We start from the raw sequence: 22,030 nt of genomic DNA, 5'->3' as shown, positions 1-22,030 counted from the left end.
TTTTACCAACCTATTAACAAATATGAAATCCTGAAGTACCATGAAGCTACACATTCCCACTTAGGCACTCCAGTCTGTTGCCATCCAGGCAAGCTGGACTTTGTGCTAAATGGTTACTTACACCAAAGATGACAAAATATTCTGGTCACTCCCAGTCCCAAGAGATCAGTCACTTTGTCTGAGGCAGATGGCAATGCAGTTCTTTCCTCTGTTCTGGACTCAATTCTGAAACGCCATCCTGGTTAGGAAGGTACTGCTTCGGAGTCATCTGAAGTGGAGCACCCACAGGAATGCTACCCGAAAAGGAAAAAGTCCCAAAAGGGTGCAGAGACACAATTTTGCTGCAGCAAAAATTCTGAATTCTCTGGATTGTGAAAAAAATGCCAAATACATAGCTGAATAATCATGGAATCAGTAGGGCTCAGATGACTGGGTTAGTTCATACATCTCAGCCATTGATTCAGGGTCTCTGCAAACTCAGATGGGTATTGTTTACATTTAGCTTACATTTTTGAGGATCGTCACAACCATAAGCGTTAGAAATTTAGCTAAGATTTTTGGAGCACAGTTCAGTGCCAATGAGTGAATTGTGCAGCAGATCCCAAAACTGCAGAATACAGGCCCTGCCTGTAGCCCAGTGGGCATGGAAACCATAGGAAAAGGGATGAGAAGACAGTTTGCAACAATCAGTTTAGAAATTAATGAATCATAATGTCCCTAAAGGTTTTGTTTTAGAATCTGTTGTGAAATTATCACATGTAGATTGAAATCTGTGTTGAGGAATGGGAGATTCTTGCACCATCAATTGTACAAGTGGAGAGTATTAAACTCTAACAGCACATTGGTTTATGAGCTTTTGGCAAGATGAAAAGGTATCTGAGACTAGGAGTCCAATAATTCACTCCTACAGTAAAGCTCAGTCTAATCTAAACATCTGATCTTGAAGCTGGACTACCAAACATTGGGTTTAACAGTTGACAAACTTTCTTAGATGTATGTCCTGCTTTAATTTCTGGATGAAATTAACTTGAATTTTTTTCTTTCTGAAGCTGACCCCAGCTGCTTTAGCATTCCCAGAACTCTAAGAATGTACTTATGTGTAAAGTAGCTTATATATCTAGTCAACATTAATCTTGCTGCCTTAAAGGCAGGGCCCAAGCATAATTTTTTCGGGCCCAGTACAAACTTGTAACATGGGGCCGCCTCCTCCACACACACCACAATCCTTCATTTCATACCTACAATTTCATGAGCCATGAAAATTTTTTTCCTCATGGTAATGGGGGTTGCAGCCTGGGCCAGGCCCCCCCAGGGTCTCCAGGCCTCAGTAAAGTGTACCCTTTTTCCTCCCTATGTGGGGGCCCTACTTAAGGGTGAGTTGCCAAGCAAAAGAAAACTTGTGCCTTTTATCGCCCCTGTTCAGTGCATAAAGTGCCTCAAAGTGTACAGTTGTCCTATGCTGAAATCGTGACCTGATGGTTTTTGAAGCTTTTTGCTCTATGGAATTGCTGATTCACATTTATTTGATGTCACTGTAGTATTGATTGTGTTTATAGATCAAAAAGGAGTAGTAAACAGCACAACCTTTTTGTTTGCTAATTCACCTTTAAACTGGTTGCATGTGAGGTTGGGCCCTGTCTGTAGCTTTACGGGCTAGTTAGTACGGAAACACCATTCTTAATGAATGATTTAATGGGACATTTCCAGTTTTTTCTATGCTGTTTTTCAAGATATCAGGGAGTAGGTAACTTCTGTAGCATACTGTTTCCTGCAACAGGTTTTGTGTGCTGTTTTAAACTAGTCCTAAATACAGGAGCTACAATCTGTGTACAAGGCTCCTGTTGGATTCATTAACCAAAGTCCTTTTAGATAGTTTGATCAGAGTTCTGAGAGTTGCTTAATGGAAAGACAGAACTGTGAAAGATCTTGCTGTAGAGAGAGCATATTTTTCTATTTTCTCCATGCTATCTTTCTGTGAAAGAAAGCAACGTGACAGTATCTTCTTTAGAAGACCTGACTTCACGTAGGTATGACACATGTGATCCTCTGTTCCTGTCCTTGTTCATTGGGAACTGAGTTGCAAACACACTTATGTACTGGGCAAGCTAAAACTCTCCTTCACACGCATTCTGATGCTGGAGCCATTGTATGATGGAGCCAATAGTGAGCTGTGTTCTAGATAATCCCACTTTTTTCTTTTTGTTTATAAAAACATTCAGATCCAATTGTTTCAAATAAGTTATATATGGCTAGCCTACTCATTTAAAATTAAATGCTTAACTCTGTCTTGCTTTTGAAATGGAGATAACTACTTGAATATACCCCATTTGGTGTGGGCTGGGTGGGACAGTGGTTTATGCAGTTAGTAACTTTCACCTTTTGAGACCTGGGTTCAAATGCAGTTTGTCTACAAGTAAAAGCTTCATGTTTGTCTAGTCTTTCATAGTCCTGTATTTGCAAAACCAGTGTAATTTGGCCCGATTATTGCCCCTCTAGAATGCTGTGGATCCAGATGATGATGAATTAGTACTTCTGGGTGGGTGAAAATATATCCAGTGTCAATCATACTGTGCCTGACTCCTGCTGTTCCCTTACTGTTATAAATACTAAAATCTTCCCTGTTCCAAAAAAGTAACATTTTAAATCTACAGAACTGAAATAGTTGTTTTTTAGAAATAATGGTTTTAGATAGGGTTTTTATGGTTTTAGTGATATAGTACAAGAATTTTAAAAAGTTCCTTTGTTTTATTAGGAGTCCACATCTCCAGTTGTTTCACCACAGCAATCCCCACCAACCTCTCCACATACATGGAGGAAGCACAACCGCCATTCCAGCGGAGGGAATAATGAACGACCTCTTGCTGGACCTGGGCCTTTTTGGGCTCCATTTAGTGAAGCACAACCAGGTATAAATGTTTTATGTTATCCTTCAAGTGTTGCCTGAAGTTGTGGAATTTTTTTTTTAAAAAGCTTAAAGTTTAGTCCATCTTAAATTCACATTTGCAGTATGGACAGAATGAGTTGCAGAAAAAGGACAGGAATACTAAGTATCTCTCTACACAATCATCGAGGGCAACTCAGTTGCAGGTTCACTCTGTTAAATTGGTGCCTGCCAAAACTACATAACTGCAGCGTGACTGTGGCAGACTCATTGCATAAGTGTGATGTGGAAAATGCCAAAAAATGTGGTGGGAGGGAGAGGAAGGAACAGTTGCATGTGTCCCCAAAGGAAAGTTATAGCAGTATAAAACTGGTATATTCCTGAAACTACCAGTAATCTTGCCTATCACTGTGTAAAAGTGCAACTTGAAGGGAAAGAGATAATACTACTGTACTGTGTGTTTGAGCCTTTCTTTCTTAGTCGGTTAAATGAACCTGTCATTTTTTTTTCAAAACAGACACTTCTTAATACTTTCAGATTTTGCTTTCTCTAGAGCTTCTGTGTGTATTTAAGAATCCACATTCTTGGTGTCTTGTGGTTTCAGTTATGTTATGGTGGACTCATAGTTTGATACTCTGTGTGTTGGTATATCCATTAGGCTTGAGTTAATTTTTCCTTTTTGAATAGTAAGAAAATATCTTGTCTATCTTTTTCTCTCAAATTGGAAAGAGTTTCCCATCTAGAATGTCTAGTGTTTCTACAAGTTCCATTTTCTCTTCTCTCCTCTTACTTTCCCCAGTTTTTCTACTTCCAAGTGAATCCTAATTCAGGTTACACTTCTGCTTTGAGTGTTGTTCCTTGTTACAATATAGTGTATTTTAAATTAGCACTTGTCTTATTTTTATATTTAATTGGAATACTTATGATTAGTAGTGTGTACCATAATTGGCCCACTATTTTTCAGCACCTCCTTTATTGTAGTCATGACAGACCTTTGAGGACCATGAAACTTATGTGAAGTTGAAGGTATTTTCTTGAACTATCAAATCCTAAGAAAAGACTAAAATTTTTTTTTTTTTTTTTTCAGGGGCATATAGATAGTCTAGATCATATGCATTGTGCCAATTATGTTGTCTCAACAAATATCATGCCCTAGTAGTTAGGCAGGCTTAGAAATGATCTAAAATAAAGATCATCCAATCTCTTCACTGTACACATGCCAGGCATTTATTGAATACCTCAGAATGGGTTTAGTCCAAACAGTTTTAACAACCCTACTTGAGATTTGCAATTTTTTATGGATAAATTGACTTTCCTCTTCGCCCCTGCATATGGTAAAATACTTGAGAACCTAGATTCTTACAAGCTCAAATGCAGATGAGCTATTTTGGGTGGCTGTCTTGTAGTTTTCAAAGCCAGTGGACACCAGACATTAGTCAGTAACTTGCCCTTTACCAGTTTTTCATTACTACAATAGTTTGTTGCAGAATTCAATGTTAATCAGTTAGTTCTGGAAGTAATATTCTAGTGATGCCTATGCAATGAATTAACTTACTGATTCTAAAAAGTTCTCTCAGACCAACATCTCAACCCTCTTAAATCTGTGTTTTGTTACTTCCTCTAGATATTTCCCATACTGAAACACACTATTCACTGTATATTTAGACTGTTCACAGCACACCATTGTGGTGAAATTATCTGTATTGCAAATGGTATTTCCTATCTTCAACTTCTAGCTAGAGTTGGTTTTAATATTCTGTTAGCTCAGGGCAAATCATGTCCCTCCTGATTCACACTGGAAAGATTGGTCAAGAAAAAAATCTAGCATCTTGGTACTGTTTATAAACTATATCTGTGTTTTAGACACACAAGCTCACAAAGTGTGTGTGTTTGGGGGTGGAAGGGGGGGGTAGTGATGGCAGTAGTACTCCTACTACCTAATAGCAACATGTCTAATAGCACTGGCTAGAACCATGGTGTTGGGCAGTGCTCTGCAAATTTCCAAATCCAGCTCTGCCAATTCACCTTAATCCTAACTTTGGAGATTTTCCTTTCTATTCCAGTCTTGAGCCTCTCTTGAATAATAAGCTAACTGTCCAATTGAGTCACTTGTTTGTTATGTTCCAAGTCACTTATCTGATACGTTCCAGGACAGTTTAAAGATGAGACCCCAATATTCTTTTACTTGTGATCCAAACAAGAACAACACAGGTCTCTAGCTGTAAGTCCATTGTGTCAAATGGTAGGATTTAGAGAGGATATCTTAATATTTAGAACTAGTTATTAGTGTTACCTTTTTGCAGGGTACAAGTCCTTGCCTGTGTCCCCTGTACCATCGTCTCCTAAGGATCTACAGTGAACCCCTGGAAGTTGAACGTTTTAGGGTGAATTAAGTTAATCTATTTTATTTATCTGCCTGACCCCTGTTATTGTAGTATCTGAGTACTATATAGTCTAATATATTCATCCTTAGCTTAGACTTACCTCATGAGTATTGTATCATCCCCATTTTACAGATTGGGAGCTGAGAACCAGACTGTCTTGCCTAAGGTCATTCAAGAAGTCTAACAGGGCAGGGATTTGAACCTATATCCTAGGTCAGGGTCGTAACCCCTGAACTATCTTTTCTGCTGCTATTAATCTTCCATTTTTCTTTTCCAGTTTCTAAAGGACTGCCTTGGCAAAGCTTCATGCTCCTTTGATCATTCATTAATCTGTGTTTACTGCTAAGTCAAAACATAGAGACCCAACTGACATCTATGGGTGTATGGAAATGAGTCTTACCAACCCTTTTATAAAGTGCAGAATATTGCTAGAGTTTGGAAAGCTGAAAGTCTACCATATTTTGGCGAGAAGCCTAACTCTTTCCTGGTGCTAGTGAACTTGCACTAGTTGAATGTCATTAACCAAAGTGTGAATTCTTTGGTTAAATATACTGTGACCTGTGTGTTTTGAAAAACAAACTCTTTAATTCATGGGTATGTTGTCACCTATCAAGGAATAAAATCTATACTGTTCTTAGATTTGATGTTTTCTATATGCTTTTTTGGACCAGTGTCAAAAAATGGTTTACTAGCTCAAGGGGTCAGTGATAATTTTAAGGTCTACTATTTCTTTTACTGTCAGGGTTTGAAACTCAGTCCTCATACCATTTGGAAGCTGTGGTTCACAATTTCGGCAGGGTGAGAGATTGGATCTTAAAATCACATCATTCTGATTATCATCTTGCTGCCTGATACCTCAGTTAGGACACCATTTTAGTGAAATCTTGCAGTTTGTTAGAAGCTGAGTTTTTGTATAGTCTTAGAGGATCTTGGATTTGTGCTTCTTTGTTAAGACATTAAAAAGGCCTGCAAGGAGTGTGCAAGTTTTTTTTTGTTTGTTTGTTTTTAATAAACCTTAAATTCAGGAATGTAAAGTCTTGTCTTCCCTGGTTTTGCTGGAATAGTTCTTGGTGTCCCCTATTAACTTAAGTGATAGTTTATTCTGACAAAAGTCTATTCTCCCATGTGCTTCTCAGGCATTTGAATTAAATACTAAAAAATGGTTTTAAATACTCCGAATAAAAATTGCCTCCCCTCTCAAACTAGGCTTCAGTTATTGGTCTTGTCATAAACATACTACTCCAGTTCTCTAGAGAGTTTCCCAGGGAAAAAAAAAAAGATGCCTGAATTTCTTATGTAAAGGAAACAGAATTTTTTTTTGTGGGAGGAGTACAGAATCATTCATGCCTTCATATCTAATCAAGAGAAAATATAGCACCAACTTTTTTTCCTTTTGCAGGGCAGTTTAAACTCCAGTTAAAGCAGTTAGAAAATTATTGGCTGCTAAAAGCATTTCAGAAATGAAATGATGGCTGAAATGGTATGGCAGAATTAAGATGGTAATCAAGTGACACCCTTTTAAGGTCTGTTACTTAATAATATGGTAGGGCTAGAAACAGAATCTTTACCAAAACAGTTTATTTTGGGATTGTATGGATGTTACCAGTTGACACTGGAGTATGTATGTAGGAATGCAGCCCCAAACCACCTCAATTCCTTTTCCATAGTGAAGAGAAGGATTCTGTTGTAGTTCAGGAAAGGTGCAACTTGAAAATATTATGGGCAGATGTAGAAGCATTTTGCCTCATGAGTAAAAGGCCTATCCTAGAGTCCATCCATATCCCTGTGGTCCTGGACTATTTGCTATATTTACATGAGCCTGGCAACTGCATTCTCTTTATAGCTATTTCAACAGCTAGAAAGAATTGTATGTTACAGGTTTCAGTGTCAGACCTATCGTATACTGTTACACATAAGGAAAAGGAATCCCTTCATGCCTACCCAAAACTTCATCCTAAAGTGATGACAGACTTCTATATCATCCGGTCAGTCTTTCTTCTTCCCAAATCCTCACACCCATTCCAGTGAGCCCACCTTCACACACTGGATGTAAGGAAAGCTCTCGGTTTACTTAATGCAATAATCTGTTAGGACTAGGACCTTCTGTAATTTGTGGCATATGGGGTGAGATGCAAAGGACAGTCTATTTTTGATCAGAGGCTATCTAGATGGGTCACCTTGTACCCTCACATTTGCTATTTTAAAGTTAAGGTTCCCTTCCCAAGAGGAATTAAGGCCCATTCTATATAAGCTACTGTTGTGGCAATAAAGAGGTTACTTTGCAGATGACTTTCTTCAAGAGTCTCCTGTATAGTTCAGGAGAAGGTACTGAGGTGGTTAGGGGCTGCAGTCAAACATCCTTAATGTCGCTCGGGGTACTTGCCCAGCCCACATGGACATGGCTTTTATAGAGTTTCTGTGAACTCAACATCAGGGAGCACAAACCGATGTGGGCATGCGCAGAGGCGATTCTCCAAAAGTTAAAAGTAAATAACCTTTATTCACTTGTTCCCAGCCCTAAAAAAATCCAGACACCAACAATAGTGAATGAAAAGCAACCAGAAGAACAAAACAAGATTGTTCTTGTGAAAAGGTTACTGCAAAAAAAAAAAAAAAACAATTTTGCTGGTACCTTAAGACTACTTAGAAGATGTAGTAATTGATTTTGTGCTGCCAGGCTTTCCCCTTGTAATTCTAGTACCATAATTCAAATTGAATATGTAACTATTTATGGTTTCAGGTGAAACCAGATTTTGGGAAATATATGGCAAGTATACTATGATTAGGCCTGGAAGGATAGATTTAAAAATGAAAAACGTTAAAATATGATAAACGTGAGTGAGTGTCAATTTTTCTCTTTGCCTAAAAACAGGTGAAAAGTTCAGTTTTAGTTGAAATTAAAGAATAAAAGTTAAAGTATATGATGAAGGGTAAAACTTTTGTAAGTGACTTAGGAGCCAGAGTCCCATTTTCAGAAATCGCTTAGGGCCTAGTACACTTGAAAGTCAATGGAAGTTAACCTCCTAAATCAGTTAGGGATTTATAATAATTCGTATACTTTTGCTGTTACTTTTTATTGACTGCCAGACAAAGTTAAGACTTCATTTCTCAATTTTTCCCTCTTTGGCAGTCACTAAACTTTGAATAACCAGGTGTGTGTGTGTGTGTGTGTGTGTGTGTGTGTGTGTATTATATAATAATGTTTTAAATATTTAATTCTTCATTAGTTATCAGCATAAAAAAAATCATATGCATTTAGTGCATCAGTGTGAAGCCTCTGACTTACTGTAATATGTATCACTTTGATCCATCTGTTCAAACACACACAAATTTCATCCATAATAAATTGCTAAACTTACACTGAAATAAGAGTAAGAGTCTGTATCTGTGAAGATTTGCCTTTCCTATTAATTTTTTTTTTTTTAAACACAATAAAGACTGGATAAAAATAGAATAGTGGCACTTTTCAATAAACCAACTACCTGTTCAAATTTATAAAATAGAATCCTTCCAGCCTCTCCATGCAAAAGCAAAGATTGCAATTAGTTCTTTAAAGTGCCACAGAACTCTCGTTGTTTTTGCTGTATACAGACTAACACAGCTACCCCTCTGGAATTAGTTCTTTGATGCTCTGGTCCTGCACAGATGGTAAAGAAATGCTGAACCATTATTCTGACAGGAACTACAAGTGGTAGACTGATGATCCCCACAGAATCAGTTTGTTTTATTTTGTGAAATTGAAGCTTGTAAAAACTCTTCATGAAGGAAGTAGTCTTCTCATTAGCAACTAACTAGCTGACAATGCACAGCAAAAGCAAAGCAAGCAGGTAAGACTTAGTAAACACAAAATAGGAGCTGTGGAAATGGGAAGACATTAACTCAAGATATCCAAGAACCATAACTCCTATAAGCCTTCCATTGACTTTAGCGACTTTTGTTTCAGGTCTGCAAGATCCAAGAGGTAAATCAGTAGTTGAGTTGGAGGTGGCAGTTTTCTTGAAACCTCCACACCCAATAAGACTAATTTGGGCAGTTCAGCTACCCCTCATCCACCATAGTCAAAGTAGGCATCCCTAGCAGATCAACTAAACCAAACCTTGTTTGGTAAAGTTACGTAAAAACTATCTGTACTATAGTAATTACAATACATGTTTTTGGATTTGTTTTTCATTTGCAAGTATTGTACATCTTTAAAGCTGCTCTGGTAATTCTGCTTCTGTTTAGGTAGGTGAATTCTGCCCTACAGCTGAACTTCATGCCCAGCATGAGGACTAAGTTCTGCCTCTGTCCAGAACCTTGTCCAACTGCAGACCTGACAAAACTTACAAAAATGGGAGCAATTTTAGATCCTACTTATTCCCCCCACTCTTGCTGTATCCACTGTTTAGACTGAGCACCTCAGAGGTGAGATAGTGAGCCAAATCTTCATTCAGCTCTTCATGTATCTGTGAGGCTACCACAGGCACAGAAACATGAAGAGAAATCCTTCTGAGCTGTTCTCTATCCCTAGTCTCCATGAACCTGGATCTATTGATAATACTCAACTTCTATGAAAGAACTACTTGTATATACAAAGTTTTGTCATGGTATATGGACACCCATCTTAGGAACAGCGTAATTGTTCTTTCTACATAAACATGAAGAGTTGATAGACTGTAATGTGGTGAATGTTCTCTCCTTCAGATGTGCAGTGTAGACCTCATGATTGTATCATGAGAAAGTCCAATAGTAAGTTATGAATCCACTTCTTTCATCTATAACATTGGTTGCATGAGGTAGAAATGTGCATGTGAGAGTTTAGCAACCTCAATATTACATTTGGTTGTATAAAAGCACTGTACAGCTTTCATTCTATTTAAAATCTTCAAGGGAGCCAATTTCACAACTGCTCCTTGGTCTTCCAGGGTTTTAACATTTTCTACTTGATGTAGGAAATAGACATGAGTCTTGTGATTCTTCCAAATTTTTAAAGGTTTCCTGATTGTCCTGTTCCTTTGGAAGACTTTCTCAGTTTTTCTCATCAAATCACCACTTGGGAAGAGTTAGAGATTTTTGAACCCCAGAGTATTCTCAGATGCCAAACGAAAAACCATTCACCAAAACGTTGCTATAGATATTTAAACATCAGTAAGTAAATTATTAAAGCACTGAACATCCAACACTATGTAATCAAAATAAGTTAACTGAAGAGAATACATTTGTGAAAAACATGTCTGTAAGGCTTTTGATAAGCATCTCAACCACCATGTTACATAATTTTATAGACCCGAGATTTAAGTGTTGAGTGTCACACTGCCTTACCTATGGAGTTAAATTATTAAATTATAGATACCAAGAAAATTGATGCTCAAAAAGTGAGCTGTTGCTGGAAATACAAATCAAAACATTAAGAAAAAATAGAAATAACCCAAGATATCTGAATTGCAGCAATGCCATATGCCAATGTTAAACAATTGAATTCATTTCTTGGCCCCTCAGTACATCATTTGGTTTCTCTTCTCAATTCTCTTTGAAGGGAAAATATGAAGAAGTTTCATTTTAATTCTTGAAATAACACATGTTCACAGTCCAGATCTATTTTTACGTTTATAAATACCAGTGACGGTACACCAATTCCTCATTTTTCTTTACCGTTCATATTTAAAGGAGTATTTTTCCAATATAGAATACTAATACTACAGTCAGGCATTGGAGAATAGCTTTGAATTTTTTCACCCTATTACAGTCTGGTTTGTGATTATCTTCACAATTTTAGTGTGCTTCTGTAGGAAGCACATTTGTTTTGTAGTTTTCCATGGACTTTGTCCATCTAAAGTTTTTCTTTAATTTTTCTCAGGTTATTATATTTTGAAAGGGAACTGTTTCTTCTGCTTTCAGGCTCATCTACTACTGGTGATCCCATATGGTCTGGTCATTCCCCGCCACCACATCAAGAAAACTGGGTCAGTTTTGCTGATACCCCACCAACCAGTACTCTTTTAGCCATGCATCCTGCTTCTGTCCAGGTGTGACATTTTATTGGTATTCATTTGATTTGCTTCATTCAAATTAATGTTGCAGTCATCTTTTTCATACTTTCACTGCAGATTCATACTGTGGACCCAAATTTATTGCTATATGTTGTGGAGATCAGAAATCTGTTCTATGCTTATTTACCCAACAGATATTTCTGTATCATTGAGTTGTTAATATTGTAGCTTTTATATCTAAGAAAGCTTTTTAAAATTGAAAATCACTTTTAAATTTGGCTTTTCAAATGTTAGTAACAGAATATTTGTGCTTAGCTTTTTCTGCATACACTCCATACCTTTTTGTTGCTTACATAATTGCAGTCACTTCTACCCATTTATTTTAATGTGCAGAAATATTTCCTATAGCTCCAAATATGCAATCTGCTGACAGCTTCCTGCAACACTTAAACTTCTGCAAGAAATAACTAAGCTTTGAAGGCAAGTAGTCTAGAAACAATGGCAGTCCATGTGATTGTTTTAGATAGATAATACTGAGGAAAAAATGTTTCATTGCAGGACCAGACAACAGTACGAACTGTAGCATCAGCTACAACTGCAAATGAAATTCGTAGGCAATCGAGTAGTTATGATGATCCCTGGAAAATAACTGATGAACAAAGACAGTATTATGTAAATCAGTTTAAAACCATTCAACCTGATCTAAACGGATTTATTCCAGGTGAGTTCTTTAAACACAGAAGTTACTATAGGTATAGCAATTTTGTATTCTCAAAGACACCGTGCTGATGGACATGGATTTATATACCATTTTGTAAGAAGTCCTATGTTTACTAAATTATTGGATCAGTACAGCTCCACTGTGATAACAAACAACTGAAGCTTTGAAACTAATTTGTCTATATAATAGATTCAGTCTTACTCTTCTAATTAGCACCATTCCCTTAGACCTGTTGCTAAATTGTTTAATTGTTTTTACCTTAGATTGGTAAACTTGCAATAAATATTAAGCATTATTGTTTTAATATTTCAGGGTCTGCAGCTAAAGAATTTTTTACCAAATCAAAACTACCTATTCTTGAGCTTTCTCACATTTGGTAAGTGTGAAGTGTTGTAGCTATTTTTGAGAACTGCAACTGTTTCATATTAGAGCTGTCTGACAAATCAGTCACCAACTTTCATCTTTCTTCCTAGAAAACCTCATCTGCATAGAATGTCAGTGCTGTTCTAGTGTCAATCCTGTTCCCATGTAAGCCAATATTACATTTTCCATTGACTTCAGTTGGGATCAGGACTGAACCCCTACTTACCAGGGGGCTAAAGTCCACACAGCAACGTTAGGTTCTTCACACAACCAAAATGTGTTGAAATTGGATGAAGTAAGATGCATTTTTGTCATGCATGTTTCATTTTGTCTCACATGCTTCTGGGTAAATTTGTTAGTCTCACAGTGACTTAAATACAAAGTTTACTCTTCATTTCAGTCTAGACTGACTGCTGCAATGTCAGACACACTCGTTAAATAACTTGTCCACAACAGATTTGGTCTCCTTCATAGCGGTTCAGATAAATTCAATTTTGGATTCTAATTTAAGTAAGATTGTTCCCTCATTAAATAAAAGTATGTAAAGTATCATATAACGGTAATATCTACATGCTGAAAACCTGCTTTATTATAATCTGCAACTAACTGAATTGATGCAGATAGTGTTGAGCAGAATCATCGGTGCTTAAAAATGCAGAAAATAAGGATAGTAAATTAAAGATATAGCAGTCTCTTTAAATGACGTATTAAATGAGTATAGTAAATTAGTTTAAACCCACTCATTAGTTTGAGAACCCGTCATTAATGAGGACTCATCTGTTAGAGAACACTCAAAATTCATAGCATTGTAGGTCCTAAGTACTAACATAATAAATGCAATTATGTAAAATACACATCTAAAAATCTTCCAGATAAGGTAACAAAAGTATATACTCAAAATAAAACGGCATAGAGAGGAATTTGATTTTATTTATAGTAAGTTTTCCTTTTAGGGAACTGTCAGATTTTGATAAAGATGGCGCATTGACACTGGATGAGTTCTGTGCTGCTTTTCATCTGGTAGTTGCTAGGAAGAATGGCTATGACTTACCTGAAAAACTACCTGAAAGTTTAATGCCCAAACTGATTGATTTGGAAGACACAACAGGTAAGATGTGTGTTGCTAAAGAACCTTCATTGTATGTCCAGATGAAAGTACAGTTAAGTTTGCAATCAAATAGCTGGTATTTGCAGGATTGCAAATAAACTTAGAAGTTTTAAGTTATTTTGTGATGGTACATGAAATGATCCACTCTCCTGAATCATGTAATACATGCGGTTAAAACTTTCAGAAGCACCTGATTGACTTGAATTTTAATGCTTAGTGCTTAAATGTCTAAGTCACTTTTGAAAATGGGACTTAGGTTCTTAAGTCATACAGATGCTGTTGAAAATGTTACCTGTAACCAATAGGATAGAGGCCCACAAACTGTGGGCACGCCCTCTTAGGGGTGTATGGAGGTACATTGGGGGGTGCAGTGGAGGGGAGGAGGAAAGTGTTGCTCTGGCCCTGCCCCCCAGCCCTGGTCACGGCCTCGGCTCCTGGCCCCAGCCCTGGCTGCCTGCCACTGTTCCCAGCCTCGGCCAGTGGAGCCCCGCTCCTGACTGCAGCCTCAGCCCCCAGCTGCTGTTCCCCACTCAGCCCCTGGCCGCTGCAGCCCCTCTCCCAACCCTGGCCCTCAGCCCCAACCATGGCCCTGTTCCCCTGCCTCATTGGGCAGAGCACAGAGGTAAAGATGGCTTTGTAGTTAAAGCAAAGGAGATCTGAAAACTATTCCTGGCTCTGCCATGGACTTCTGTGGCTTCGGATAAGCTATTTAATCTTTCTGTTTCTCTACCTGTAGAATGGACTGCTTACATGACAAGAATGTAATGAGTCCTGTTCATTAATATTTGTAAACCACTTTGATTTTCTTGAATGGAAAATGTAAACTACCATTTTGTGTAAATGGAATATGTAAAAGTAAATTGTTTTGTGCTCATCTTTTGCTTCTTTGTAGTGCATAAAGAAGGCCTGAATTCTTTTTTAAATTTAAAATTTTGCCTCAGACATTCCAAACTTGCCTTGAATGTTAAATATTTTCTTTTTTTGCTGGAGGACTTAATTAATTTTAGTGCCAATTATTGTAATAGTTAACACACTGAATACATATTTAATGTAAAAAATGACATTTCATCGGTCTCAATGGTCCAAGGTGGGAAAATATTAGCCCCATTTTGCAGATGAGGAAACTGAGGTGTTCACACCTATGGAAGGGTAGAGAATGGAAACCCGGTCTCCTGTTGCACATTGTGTCCTCTCCATTGGATCCTGCTCTTTCCTACTGTAGAAAGGCCAAGGAAATTGGAATGGGAGCTTTCGTGGTTCTTCTATGAAGATGCTGAGTAACTGAATCTTTAACAGCTATTACTTACAACTCTCTTAGCTATGACCAGAAAGTTAAATTCTGAAGAAGTGTTTTTCAGGTGTCACTTCCTTGTTCCTGGTGACTTTTGTCCGCTTAGTTTACCAGTCATTGATAGTCTTCTAGGAAAAAGACAAAATTTAGTAATCAAGAGAAACCTATTGGGTCATGACCTAAGTCATAAAGTGGCAAAAAGGATTCAAACTTGATTTTTATTTCCTTAGTAGGTCACTTTTAAGGACAATAGCAAAATTTCACTTGGACTGCCTTTGCTTTAGGATGTCGAAGCTATAATAATGCTAATTATAAAGCAGATAAAATCTTTTTTCCTGCATATTTGCAGCAACTTAACACAGAGAATCTCTCTGCTTTTTTAAAGCAGCATTGTCACTTTTTGGTTTGTGGTTTTTTTAATGACAAATATTTCCCAGCACGCACAATGGATGCTGTGACTAACTTCAGCTTTAACAATTAGCTTTATGTAGTAATTTGTCTCCTCCTCCTCCTTCCCCTCCCCCCCAAAAAAAAAAAGTTTTAAAAAGAATCAGCAGGAACACAAGCTGTTTTTGCTATGAGTGTGCATGGTACTGTGGCCACTGTATAGTGATACCTTATCTATTTTTAGCGGTCATTCTTTAGTGTTTTCCTCTTGAACTGAAATATTTGTCAAGTCTGTATTAAAATGATCTAGATATTTGTTAAGGTAGCTCTAAAAGTCAGACACCCGTCTTCCCTCTACTTCAAAGGTAAGAATGTCACTTCTGGCTTTCAGTATTGTGCCAAGTTTCTACCGAAGTGCAATAGTAATCTAAAAGCTTCTACCTAAGTACAATAGTAATCTTCTCTTTTTAGTTAACTTTAAAAATGTAGAGACATTCTTCCAAGTCTTAATTTACTAATGCCCACTTCTAAAGACAAAAGCTGTATTTGAGACTCCAAGATTGAATTTGAAACTTTCGTTGAATCTTTTTTTCACACATGTAGTGCTTTAAAAGCATTGAACATTTATTTGGGTTGTCTGCACTAGACAGTTGTACTGCTTTAACTAAGTGGAGCAACTCCCAGAGCTTGGACATAAGTATGAAAGTGCTTTTTACTCCTATAACTAATATGGGAAGAAGAATAACCATACCAGTTTGTCATCTTTATATCTGTATAACTTCATCTACACTAAGGCTTTTATCTTATTGTTTTATTAATAGTAATAGTATTGTATTTTATTATTAATAATAATTAATCAACTCTGATTATGATAGTTTCCAGGGTAGCTGAACCCTTAAACCAGAAAGTTTTGCAACTCGCTGCAGCTTCATGTAAAATGTGAAAATTTCCTAGTAAAAAATACTATGATGAGCTCTGTATATAAGGTGTGAAGTGATCTTCCAAATCAGGGGAAAGCGATTTCCAAAATAAATGTGGTGACACTGATCGCTATTATGAAAAGTGACAACTCTTGTGATATTACTGAGAGAGCCCAGTATTACAGATGAGTCATTCTCCGACCCCATCCACCAATCCTGGCAGTGCTTGTGAAGTCCTAGTATCTACATTCATGTAGGCAACTAGAATATTCTTGGGGCTCACTTGCTATTTTATTTTAACAGGATCATTCTCAGTAAAATGTTCAGTCTTAATTCACTAAAGATCTTTTCTTTTAAGTAGGATTAATAGCTTTAACAAAAGTTACTGGTGGAATAAATTGTAGTAGCTACACCAGTGCAAGCCCCTAGTATAGATGCATTTGAACCTATTAGTCCCCATTTATATTGATTTAGGTTAAGCTAGTAAATTTAGTTTACTTGGCAGATCAAATTACATGGATGCAACTTTTCTACTGCAGACCAGCCTAAAGAGATGAATAAATTGAGCTTCTGTAATGCTTGTGTGAAAGCCACACTTCAGTATAACTTGCTTCCAACAGCCTTCACAAAAATGTAAGATTTTTTTTTTCCAAATTCATTGTATGGTATTTGAGCATATCTTGCCATGTGTACTTTGGGCTGGGCAAAATGGGATGCAGCTTTTCTGATGATAAGCTTTCTGGACTAAGAAGAGTTTTCTACTACATACACAGCATCAACCTCAGTGGAACTGATTTTGATTGAAGCATCTTTAGTTGCCCCCAAAATATTAATAATAATAATGGACTCTGAAAACTTTGAAGAGGTGAGCTATTTGAATAACATCACTGGCTTTTCTCTCTTGTATCAAATTCAAGCTTCTCATCCTGTTTAAAGGCACTGAACAATGACACCTTTACCTATGTCTGTCCTTTCCTTCGTGGATTTTCTCCTCGTCTCCCATGCTGCTGTGCTGTATGCTTAGAACTCGCTGTTTGTTGTGGTGTTTTGGCCAAATTCATCCTCTAAACACTGCATAACCACATACTGTCTGATCACAAAAAGTATGTAACAAATCCTATTTAAGCTGGTATCTTCAACACTTGGATTAAACTGCTGCTTGATCATACAGTGTACTATCTAAACAGTTCTCTCCACCTTAGACTAGATTGTATAATCTCTGAGGCAGAGATAACTTTCTTGTCTTTGGTACTGCGCCAAGCATAATGAATTGCAAAAGCTAGGGAAAAAAGGTAAGCAAATGTAAAGTGAAAGTAAACTTCTCATATACTACTGCATTTGGAGAAAAAATACTGTCTACAACATCTTGGGGCCACTTAAAATTTCACACACATCATAGTCCTAGAGTTTAAGGCTAGAAAGGACAACCACATCAACTAAATAGAGGCCTCAGAGGTATATAACAATCCTATAGTAGCTTATTCTACGTTGCTTTCCTCTGGTGTATTGAATATTTGAATGGGGTCACATCAACCTTTTCTCCAAATACACATCAAAATCTGGAGGAATACTATTTGCATTACAGTAGCTCTAAGGAGTCTGTCAGGAACGGGACCACATTTTGCAAGGGACTGTGCAAATATATAATACTGTGCCCGGAATTACAAGGTTGTTAGCAGGAGAGGAAGAGAAAGATACAGATTAGAAAAATAGGAGCACCAGGTCGGACTAGTTGTGTGTACACTTAGCACCTTTGAAATCTCATGCTGTTTATAAATAAATAATCGGTGTTCTTGTTGATTGCTGGATTGGATGGCATCTGTTGGCACTGAAATGTGCAGTAGTTTACATTTCAATTCCTGTTATGTGACTAACATTTTAAATAACTTCCACTAATGGTTTATCAGCTGAGTATAGAGCCCTAAACCATTCGTGGAATTCAGAAGCAATTCCCTTTTTTCTTTTTGTAAATTTGCATTCAGGCCAGGTTACTGCAGTAATACCATTTGCTTGTAAGAAAAATAAGCTAAATCTGTTCCTTTCTTGGCTCCTATTGAGGTACATCTGTTTGGAAGTAGCCGTTGCCTTACTTATGGGTTATGGATCTATAGAGGCCTGAGGAATTTCTCAGAAAATTAGAAATTTTGCAGTTGTTGGAGTGGGTGCTTTTCAAACTTAATTTCTCACTATTTTACAATGTCAAGTTATAAAGTGGTAAACTTATAGTGCTTTCTAAACTAAACCTTTGCTCCTGGACCATGTTTTGTAGAAAGCCTATCTAATCCTTCATTCTACCTGTTGGAATTAATAATAATAATGTAGGGTATCACCCTGGATTCTTGATTTAGTCCTAAATGGAGCACAGGATCTGGTCCAAGCGGTGAATGTAGCTGAACTGCTTGGTAATAGTGACCGTAACGTAATAAAATTTAACATCCCAGAGAGGGAGGGGGGACATCAAAGCAGCCCACTACAGTAGCATTTAATTTCAAAAAGGGAAACTACACAAAAATGAGGAAGTTAAACAAATTAGACGGTACAGTGCCACAAGTGAAATCCCTTCAAGTTGTATGGAAACTCTTTAAAGAAACCATAATAGAGGTTTAATTTAAATGTATACCCTAAATTAAAAAACATAGTTAGAGGACCAAAAAAGTGCTATTGTGGATAAACAACGAAGTAAAAGAAGCACTTAGAGGCAAAAAGGCATCCTTTAAAAAGTGGAAGTTACATCCTATTGATGAAAATAGAAAGGAGCATAAACTCTGACAAGGGAAGTGTAAAAATATAATTAGGAAGGCCAAAAAAGAATTTGAAGAATAGCTAGCCCAAAGACTCAAATAAATAAAAGCAAAAAAAATGTTTTAAGTACATCAAAAGCAGGAAGCTGGCTAAACAGCCAGTGGGGCCACTGGATGATCAAGATGTTAAAGGATCACTCAAGGAAGATAAGACCATTGTGGAGAAACTAAATCAGTTCTTTGTATTGGTCTTTGCAGCTGAGGATGCGAGGGAGATTTCCAAACCTGAGCCATTCTTTTTAGGTGACAAATCTGAGAAACTGTCCCAGATTGAGGTGTCATTAGAGAAGGTTTCAGAACAAATTGGTAAATTAAACAGTAATAAGTCACCAGGACCAGATGGTATTCATCCAAGCGTTCTGAAGGAACTCAATTTTGAAATTGCAGAACTAAAAACTGTGGTATGTAACCCATCATTTAAATCAGCTTCTGTACCAGATGACTGGAAATAGCTAATATGATGTCAATTTTTAAAAAGGGCTCTAGAGTTGTTTCTGGCAATTACAGGCTGGTAAACCAAACTTCGGTACCAGGCAAATTGGCTGAAACTATAATAAAGAACAGAATTGTCCGACACAAATAAACATGGTTTGTTGGGGAAGAGTCAACAGGGCTTTTGTAAAGGGAAATCATGCTCACCAGTCTTCCAGAATTCTTTGAGGGGGTCGACAAGCATGTGGACAATGGTGATCCTGTGGATATAGTGTACTTAGATCTTCAGAATGCCTTTGACAAGGTCCCTCACCAAAGACTCTTAAGCAAAGTAAGCAGTCATGGGATAAGAGGGATGGTTCCCTTCTAGATCAGTAAGTGGTTAAAAGATAAGAAAGAAAGGGTAGGAATAAATAGTCAGTTTTCAGAATGGAAAGAGGTAAATAATGATATCCCCTAGGGGTCTGTACTAGGACCAGTACTGTTCAATATATTCACAAATGATTTGGAAAAAGGGGTAAATAGTGAGGTGGCAAAATTTGCAGATGATACAAAACTGCTCGAGATAGTTAAATATAGCAGACTGCGAAGAGTTACAAAGGGATCTCACAAAACTGGGTAACTGGACAAAATAATAGATGAAATTCAAATGCTGATAAATGCAAAGTAATGCACATTGGAAAACATAATCCCAGCTCTACATATAAAATGATGGGGTATTAATTAGCTGTTACCATTCAAGACCGAAATCTTGGAGTCATTGTGGATAGTTCTCTGAGAACATTTGCTCAGTGTGCAGCAGCAGTCAAAAAAAGCTAATCATTAGGAAAGGGGTCGATAATAAGACAAAAAATATCGTATTGCTTTTTTATAAATCCATGGTACACCCACATCTTGAATACTGCATGCAGATCTGGTCATCCCATCTCAAAAAAGATGTATTGGAATTGGTAAAGGTACAACAAAAGGGCAACAAAAATTAGTAGGGGTATGGAACAGCTTCCATATGAAGAGACATGAATAAGACTGGGACTTTTCAGCTTGCAAAAGAGATGATGAAGGGGGGCTTTGATAGAAGTCTGTAAAATCATGACTGGTATGGAGAAAGTAAATAAGGAAGTGTTGTTTACTCCTTCTCATAGCACAAGAACTAGGAGTCACTAAATGAAATGAATAGCAGCAGGTTTAAAACAAACAAAAGGAAGTATTTCTTCACACAGCACACAGTCAGCCTGTGGAACCCTTTGTCAGAGGATCTTATGAAGGCCAAGACTATAACAGAATTTTTAAAAAGAACTATATAAGTTAATGGAGGATTCGTACATCAATGGCTATTAGCTAGGATGGGCAGGGATGCAAAACCATGATCTGAAGTGTCCCTAGCCTCTGTTTGCCAGAAGCTGGGAATGGGCAACGGGATGGATCGCTTGATGATTACCTGTTCTATTTATTCCCTCTGAAGCAACAAGCATTGGCCACTGTCAGAAGACAAGATACTGAGCTAGATGAACCACTGGTCTGACCCAGCATGGCTGTTCTTATGTTCACCAATTCAACCATAAAGTATTTTATTAAATCTAAAGGCTGAATGATCTTTATACAGTGGTTGCAAATGTGCCTGAAATGCCTAAACAATTGTCATAGTTGGTCATTTACAGACCCATTCTTCAGGAAAGGACTCATTTCCTTCAAAATGTCTGTTAAGGCTTTGGGGGAAAGGGGATACTCGTCATCACCTGACCTCCCTTTAGATAATTTGTTTGACTACTGTGGGTTCCATTGGACTGCACAGAGTTATACTGTCATAACTGTTTCATTGTCAAACCAAGCATCCTCCTTTCCTTTCTTATCTAATGCTGTTTCCAATACTCCTACTAGCCCCCAATTGTTTAGTCCTCTTTGAGCTTTGCAGTGTTCTTAGAGTTGTGCAGAAGTTCCTTTAATTTCATATATTTCCACGTCTAGCACAACTTCAGCATGTCACTTTTTTTGCTGCTGTAGCCTTCAAGATTTCACTTGTGACAAGGTTTTGGGAACCTAAGTCCTCAATCTTCTCATTCAGGGTACTATGCTTATTGGCTGTTGCTTCTATGGCTTCACTAAATTCTTATATTTTCTACATTCATTCCTTAAGGTGGTGCGCTTTGCCTGCAGAACTTTAGCTGCCAGATACGGTTCCTGGAAGACAGCTGCTTTCAAACTGTGTCTTCTTTGCTTTGGGGTTATTTAAGAAAGGGCAGTTATTTTCCATTACTTCACATGAGGGTCTCCTGTTCAATATTTCCATGTATTCAATGGACCTCTGCCATGCTTTGCCAAAACATTATTTACATAAGTACCTAATATAATCTCTATTTCCCTTTTTGTTTCGGAACTTCCTTGTAAAAGACACTTAAAATGGCCATGGAGGATATGTTGCTGTCCCTCTGTCCGAGGGTCTGCAGCAACCAAAAGTAGTGTTAGTGGGATCCTGGACAAGCCCCCAAATGTGCTTCTGATAGTATTCATGTATTTATTTATAAATATATACATACAGGGTATCACCATTCAACCATAAATTCCTTTATTAAATCTAAAGGCCTAATTGTCTTTATACAGGTGCTCGAAACATACCTTAAATGTCTGTCTGATCATCACACATCATATAGTAACATGCAGTCATAAGTAGTGATCCGATACTTACAACAGGAGTAGACCTGGGGCGCTCTCAGCCATATAGGCTGGCACTGGGTAGGCAGGCACTAACAACAAACACAAAGAGTTTACCCTTTTA

The 22,030-nt window shown here is 37.4% G+C and overlaps 1 protein-coding gene across 10 annotated transcripts in view; it reads left to right on the top strand.

Annotated features, from left to right (window-relative positions):
- Positions 1–22,030, top strand: part of REPS1 (RALBP1 associated Eps domain containing 1) — a 106,674-nt gene that overhangs the window by 40,969 nt on the left and 43,675 nt on the right. For 9 of the 10 annotated variants that reach the window (XM_067542327.1, XM_067542323.1, XM_067542322.1 and 6 more), the window contains exons 4-8: positions 2,753–2,906; positions 11,143–11,270; positions 11,793–11,955; positions 12,268–12,331; positions 13,272–13,426. In XM_067542327.1, coding sequence (XP_067398428.1) covers positions 2,753–2,906; positions 11,143–11,270; positions 11,793–11,955; positions 12,268–12,331; positions 13,272–13,426 — 664 coding nt within the window. The remainder of the gene's footprint in view (positions 1–2,752; positions 2,907–11,142; positions 11,271–11,792; positions 11,956–12,267; positions 12,332–13,271; positions 13,427–22,030) is intronic. The other variant, XM_067542325.1, reaches the window with a different exon arrangement.

The sequence above is a fragment of the Emydura macquarii genome, unplaced genomic scaffold (assembly GCF_026122565.2).
Source record: "Emydura macquarii macquarii isolate MOO-44397 ecotype Brisbane River unplaced genomic scaffold, CSIRO-AGI_Emac_v2 contig_705, whole genome shotgun sequence".
Taxonomy (NCBI): domain Eukaryota; kingdom Metazoa; phylum Chordata; order Testudines; family Chelidae; genus Emydura; species Emydura macquarii.
The sequence above is the reverse complement of the archived record's forward strand: the minus strand, read 5'-3'. Positions and strand labels throughout refer to the sequence as shown.